Source organism: Gossypium raimondii, chromosome 13, assembly GCF_025698545.1.
Source record: "Gossypium raimondii isolate GPD5lz chromosome 13, ASM2569854v1, whole genome shotgun sequence".
Taxonomy (NCBI): Eukaryota; Viridiplantae; Streptophyta; class Magnoliopsida; order Malvales; family Malvaceae; genus Gossypium; species Gossypium raimondii.
The window spans coordinates 18,351,899-18,359,100 of record NC_068577.1 but is presented as its reverse complement, the minus strand read 5'-3'; the positions used below and the strand labels follow the sequence as shown (position 1 = coordinate 18,359,100).

Below are 7,202 nucleotides of genomic sequence, written 5' to 3'. Positions count from 1 at the left end.
AGTTGCATACGCATAGTCAGTGACTAACTCAGGATTTAGGTAAATCACACCATAAACGTCACAAGTGAATTAATACACAAACGGATTCAGAATTAATTCATCTTGAGTCTAGTCCAATGTATCATTCTACTATTGAATACATCTATGTCTCTACCTATGGAATCAACTGCTCTGATAGCCAAGACTTGTCATCTCCCCAATTGGAATTGTAGACGACACAATAATCCTTCTCAGTATTTGAACCAAATGCTCACTTCGATTCTTTTACGGGATTACGGGCTTATTTAAATTATCTACTGAAGTAAGTTATATTTCTCGCAATGTAAACGTTCTTACAATGCCACTTATCTTCAGTTTGAATTTAGACAATCAATGAGCTAATATTTGCTTGTCACAATTTCGCTATGCATGCAAAATATGAAAGATAAAAAAAAAATACAAAAGACATAATTGTGAAATGTGAAATTAATTTTATTTATTTATTCATCGTTCAAAAAAATAGAAAACAGTTACTTGTTTACTACAATATGGACACATTTTCCAACAGATACACCATTTTGTTGTGGTGTATAAGTAGTTGTGAGTTCTCTTCAAATGCCATGAGCATCACAAAATTCACAAAACACCTTAAAGCAATATTTTCCACCACAATTGGTTCAAAGAGTCTAAATGGTACTTTCTTTTTCATTTTCTATATAATCCTTGAAGCTTTTAAATGCATTAAAGGCCTCTGATTTTTCCTGTAAAGGTAAACCTAAGTTTTTCAAGAATAATCATCAATAAAGGTAATAAAATACCTTTTACTTGCATTAGAAATCAAATTTATTGGCCCACAAATGTTTGAGTACACCAACTCCAATACCTTATTTTCTCTCCATAACTTTCCTTTGGGAAGTTGAGATTGCCAACAACACATTCTTCACAAGCTTGGGAGGGAACAACAATTGGAGGAAGACCAGACACCATATTTTTCTTTTGAAGCATCTTCAAACTACCAAAGTTCAAAGGACAATAGCAAAAATGTGAAAACCATGAAGGATTTTTAACTTCCGCCATCAAACAAGGCTGAACAGTCCCAATCTTCAATGAAAACAACTTGTTTCAAATCATTTTTACAATAGCAATAACTCTTCTAGATGGATTAGAAATCTTATAAGCACTGTTCTCAAGGGTGACAACTTACTTTTTTTTTAGTAAGTGACAAACACTAAATAAATTTCTTTTCAAAATAGAAGAAAATAACACATTAGATATGGTTTCCATAAAACCATTCTTGGTTTTAATACCAATGTTACCATTTTCGATCACATTCACAACAGAACAATCACTAAAGCTAACTGTAGAATGAAAATAATCATTTAAATACGAAAAAGGTAACTTACTTCCACACATGTTGTTACTTCAACCTGTATCTACATACTAAACATCTGTCTTAGGTTCCTGTTCAACTTGAACTATCATCAAAAAGGTATTAGGTCCTTCTTTGTTCTCAACAAAATGTGATTATTCTTCATTGTCATTATGTAGTCTAGCATAATATTAAAAACGATAATGACCAAAATTTTGACACTTGAAGCATTTTATCTTGGATTTATGAAAATCTCATCCTTTGCCTATGCTTTAGCCATAATTGGTTATGAAATTCCTACTATCACTTCTATTACCACTATCTCGACTGCCTCGATCTCCTTTTCCTCTACCTTTACACCTTCCTCTAGAATTGGAAGAAGAAACAAATGTAGAAGCCTTCAAAGTTTGCTCCTCGAAAGCTGAATTACAATTCATGTTCTACTTATACGCTAACAAGAAGGTTTGCAACTTATCAAGAGAGAGTACATATTTTGACTCTTAAATGGAGTAAACGACATAATCAAACTTCAATGTCATGGAGCACAAAATCTTCTCCATTATGGTGACGTCCTATATCTTCTCACCATGTAACCGCATCTTGTTGTATATATATCTATGGTTCTAGCACAATAACTAGTGATAGATTCCCATTCCTTCATCTATAGAGTCGAAGTCCCTCATTAAGGCTTGAAGTTGTGCTCGCTTCACTTTGGTGGAGTCTTAATATTTTTTCTTCATGAAATCCCATATAACCTTGAAAGTTTCTTTGCAAAGAAGAGTTTCCAAGATGAGACGATCAAAAGCTTGAAAGAGAGAATTTTTCGCCTTCAAATCTTTCAGTTTTCTTGCTTCGAACTCTACTTTGTGCGCATTTGTAAAAATTTCGCCTTCCATTAGCATTTCAATACTTGCCTTAACAATTGGTCAATACTCTTTTGATCATAGGAAATTCTCCATCAACATACTTCAATGGTCATAATGGCCATCAAAACGGGGAATGACTATTTGAAAAAGCTACTCTCTAAGGCCATAGGTGACAAGAATTAAAACAAATCAAAGTTATACTTTTTTTAGGGGGGGGGTTAACTAGATTGAACCAGGCTTTGATACCACTATTACGCTCACAAGTAGATAAAGAAAGAAAAGAAAAGTCTTTTACACAAATGAAGAGAAATTGAATTGATGACTTATTCCTAATGATTTCAACTTTTTATAGACTTTACATTAATTAAAAATAGTAAAAATAACAAAGAAAATAAATCTCAAAAACTAGATAATCCTTAAATGTATGGTAATAAAGTGAAGGTATTTACATAGGTTTTTTTTTTTAAATTGCACTCCTTCAAAACATTGACCACTTTTCTAATATTTTCACTTTTTTTAAAAGATAATTATCAATTAATATAACTCCCAACTCCTTTTAAAAGAAAATTATTTACTTGTACTTTATTTTTTGCAAAACATATAGTTTAAAAAAATCATTTTTTCATTTCATGAGCTCCGGTAAACATATATTTATATACTAAACAATGACGAGATCTTTTAAACTAATCCAGGAGGGGCATGAATAAGCGACTCTCCAACGATGGGTCTAGCTAGGGGCGGTTTTTATTTTATTTTATTTTAAATTTTAAATTTTAATATATATACACACTGAAAGATTTGATCCACGAAATTGTTGCAGGGCATATGGTCAGGTATGCTTAGTGGCATAATCATGCAAACCCTAATCTTCGGGTCACATTTCGCACCGATTGGAAAAAGGAGGTAACAACTAACACCCCCTTTTCAAATTTAAAATCAAACCAAACATAGCACTCAATTTCTGATTGCCAGCTGAAATTAGATAGTTCTTTTAATCTTTTATATATTCAATGGCAGGTCGATGAAGCTAGAAAAAGATTGGATAAATGGGAGGATAAAAAAGAGGCCGTTTTGGTGTGGGAAGTTTGATCCCAACTATGGGAAATCTAATAGTGTATCTCCATGTTGAAACCTATACAATTTGATAACATCCAGCATCTGCTAGTCTATTTGAAACAAATAACAACGCTGCATCTGCATGCATGCATGCTACATGCAGTTGACTAAAAGTACCTGCTATTTCTATTTTTCTTGGCACCTGAGCTTCTCTTTCATAAATACTATATCTATCTATATGCTGAGTTACCAGCATCTAGAGTGAGGGTCAAACACAGGTAATAATAAAATTTTCTAAGTTTTTCATATCTTCATATCAGCGGCGGATCCAAAATGAGTTGGCTGAGCCTTGGCACTTTGAAAGTTTATAATTTTATCTCAGCCTGTTTCAGATAATCCTATCTTTATACTATAGTCATGTCTGAATATATGACAGATGGACATGGTATCAAACACCAGTAAATTTGGAAAAATGAGTCCGAGTAAAACGAGATTCATTTTGTAGAAATGGTAGAAAATAATGAAATCTTCATTAATGGTGAAATCGCTTTAGTAGCAAGATGAGAATATGTTTCATACCAGATTCATAAGACAAAAAGTTCAAAATAAGAGAAACAAAATACACGCCACCATTTACTTCTTCTTCCCTGCTTTGCCTTCTTTTCTTCTGACAACCTCATCAGCGTATTTCACACCCTTTCCTTTATATGGTTCTGGAGGTCTCCATTTCCTAATGGTAGCAGCAAATTGACCGACGTCACTTTTGTCGTATCCACTTATGACGATCCTCGTGTTCTCTTCCACCTTTACTTGAATGCCATCAGGGATTGCCATCCTGACTGGATGGGAAAACCCAAGACTCAACACCAAGTCTTTTCCTTCTAACGTTGCACGATATCCGACACCAATTAGTTGAAGTCTCTTCTCAAAACCCTTTGATACTCCCACCACCATATTGTCAGTAAGAGTCCTGGCAATTTCATTTAGGTAGAATCACAATTTAAGCGTCATTAAATAATAAATCAATAATGCTTATAGGACTTTCCAAGTGAAACTTCCATCATATGACTAGTTGACAAGAAAATTAGATGGAGGGAGAAATATGAGTAGAAATTACAGTAGGATCAAGCAGTGTCTACTCTGTCTCATACAAAAAATGCAAGAAAAAGGGCTCCCATTCAAAGTCGACAACTTTTTTGCATCATAAGTCCCACTTTCTTAACTTTTAAAAACCTTAATTCCTACCCACATGAGAACCGTTCAACAAAACAATGACGTGTATCAAATGGGACCCTGGTATGCATCCATGGATATAATCCAAACCATTTTAGACATTATATATCCATGAACTGTCGTTAAAGAACCACTACAAGCATTGCAGAACGATATCTAACAAACTGCATGAGGAATTAGGCATATAAGGGAGCATTCTAGAAAGCCCGAAGTCAAGTTTACTTGTTATAAAGTAAAATGAATGACGGACATCACAAAATGCATATGAATCTCATGCCAGAATGATCAGGGAACCAAAACTAGAGTCAAGTTATTTAAACAAACAAGTGATGCTTGCTATGAAGGCAGGCAATCAAGACATCTTGATCCAAAACTCAACCCAACTCCAGAATAGCATCCATGTTGCTTGAGGAAAACGTATCAAATTAATTCCTTCAAGTAAAGAATCTGATTAAAGTTTCACTATGGATTTAACAAAAAAAAAACGCAAGTGATACTATGAATAGACGTAGATGCCTAATGAGCAAGAGTGAGGAGCGGATGTAATAAAGTCACAATGGTACTTGCCTGAGGACCATGGTTATTGGACAGAGGTGAGTCACTGACTGTATTTTTGACAAGTTAGTAATATTAAATGATAAAAACCAGATTATATGATCCAAAATCACAAGACGTTCCAGACATTAGTTCCTAACATTTGGCAGTAAACATAAGAAAATGCATAAAAAACCAAGTATCATTTTTATTAGAAGATAATATCAATTTATTGAGCATAGATTGTAAGTCTTGGCATGGTAAATTTGCAAACATTCACAGCATCACTTTAGTCAATTGGTCCATACAAGGATATGTACAGAACAGAACTAAACAAGATTATCAAGATAGAGTTAGAGATAAGATATGAAGAAAACAACTTTTAGATAAAGGCAGGAAAAACATACAAGTAGGAACAATTACCTGAAAAGGCCATGCATTTGGTTGGCTCTCCTAGTCTCCACTGACTTTCTGACCCTTAGGGCTCCGGATTCCTCCCTATTGACCTTTACTTCTCGTGGATACGTCAATGCCATTTCTCCCAAAGGACCTTTTACTTTTATGTCCTGACCCTCCATAGTAATCGTCACATTGGACGGAACCGTTATTGGCTGCTTCCCGATTCTCGACTCCTTACACTCAATAGCCTTCCTCACTAAACTTACGCGAGTTATGGGAATGCTAGAAACACAGATCCCAGTTTTCTCTCCCAAAAATGCAGACCTCAAATTGCTGAAACACCAGAAGAAAGTAATCCCATCAAATTACAAAAACAATAACAATCCTTACTTAAACTGGAAAACAAAATGTTGCCTTGTATTAATATTCTATGCACTAACTCAAAGGAAGCCTAGAAGCAGAATTCAGTCAAAGTACTAGCTTTTTAAGTTTGAAAGAACAACAAAAGTTTTCGCCTTTGCATTAAAAAACATTCCCACCAATAGCCTAGACATATTCTAGAGCACCATAGCTGCACAACACAGTAGCATTCAACTCTAAAACTTAAGTGAACAAGACAAAACCATTTCAAGACACCTCTCCATTAACAGTTTGAAAGCGAAAACAATATTCTTCAAGAACAAACAACATTAAGACAAAGATAATTAGCTAAAAGTTGTGGGTGAAAAAGAAAACACACAAGGAAACCCATCTTCCTACACTCAGGTATATTTCAGCCTAAATACCCAAAAAGGACCATTAAGAAACATTGCTAGGGAGCAAACCTGGTTTGCAAAGATATAATTGAAGAAGCCATTTCTCTCAGAGTTTTCTTATCATCAGCTTTAGCCTTCTCTATGGAAGCGAAGAAAATAAAGGGGGGGCTATCCAAAACGACTGTTATCGAGGAGGAGAGCTGGTTTTAGCGTATTGCCAGTACTACCCTTCTTAAAAACAATGAATTTCTATGATGCCCTTCCCCACGTGGAACTGCATCCTATTTCTTTTTATTTTTCAGTGAGATTTAATTATGGACAAAAATTTAATCTAATTCGCTCTATTTAATTTTAATTTTTGAAACTGAAATGGTATAAAAAAAAAAAAACACGATAATTATAGTTGGGTTCAATTTGATTTGGAGGTTTTAATAATTTTGAGTTTTGTTAAGTAAAAAACAATATCACATTGTTTGGGGCACTAAAATAATTTACTATTGCAAATTTTTTTAACAATAATCATTATACATACTCTAAATTTATTTATACATTTATAAAGTGAATTAAATAATTTAATTAGTATCATAATTAATCATCCACAATATCATTTAAAAATTATTTTAAGTTAAGCTATTAACTTAATAAAATATTCCAAGTTGTTACAAGGAAAGCTCATGCATAAATCGCTCATATACCTAATGTTTTGTTGTGTTATTTATTTTAATTAATTGCTAGCTTCAATTAGTTATAACCGAGTCATTGAAACATGTCATATAATCGATTAAATTAATAAATATCATATTTATATAATTGACAACTTGTGAATAATTGTTTCTTTTATAAATAAAATATTATAAAGTTAATATTTTTCTAAAATTAGAATTATGCTTATAATTATAATTATAATTATTATATTTAAGAAATGCTCCCTTACTCTAATATAAAACTACACTTTCATATATTTTTAATGAAATATTTTAATAACTTTAAATTTTTATCATCATATTTAGT

At 33.0% G+C, this 7,202-nt stretch overlaps 1 protein-coding gene across 1 annotated transcript; it reads right to left on the bottom strand.

The window, feature by feature from the left end:
- Nucleotides 1-3,767: 3,767 nt before the first annotated feature.
- Nucleotides 3,768-6,410, bottom strand: LOC105783746 (50S ribosomal protein L6, chloroplastic). Its single transcript, XM_012609377.2, has 3 exons — nucleotides 6,261-6,410; nucleotides 5,461-5,769; nucleotides 3,768-4,240 (listed from the first exon to the last, which is right to left on the bottom strand). Exons 1-3 carry the CDS (start codon nucleotides 6,290-6,292, stop codon nucleotides 3,904-3,906), a joined length of 678 nt encoding a protein of 225 aa, XP_012464831.1. The 5' UTR covers nucleotides 6,293-6,410; the 3' UTR covers nucleotides 3,768-3,903.
- Nucleotides 6,411-7,202: the final 792 nt, after the last annotated feature.

Excerpts from the sequence above, each read along its gene's own strand:
- LOC105783746 (XM_012609377.2), bottom strand. The coding sequence starts at position 6,292 with ATGGCTTCTTCAATTATATCTTTGCAAACCAG. Across the intron at positions 5,770-6,260 it reads ATTATATCTTTGCAAACCAG|CAATTTGAGGTCTGCATTTT; the intron begins GTTTGCTCCCTA and ends CTGGTGTTTCAG. Across the intron at positions 4,241-5,460 it reads CAAATGCATGGCCTTTTCAG|GACTCTTACTGACAATATGG; the intron begins GTAATTGTTCCT and ends TGAAATTGCCAG.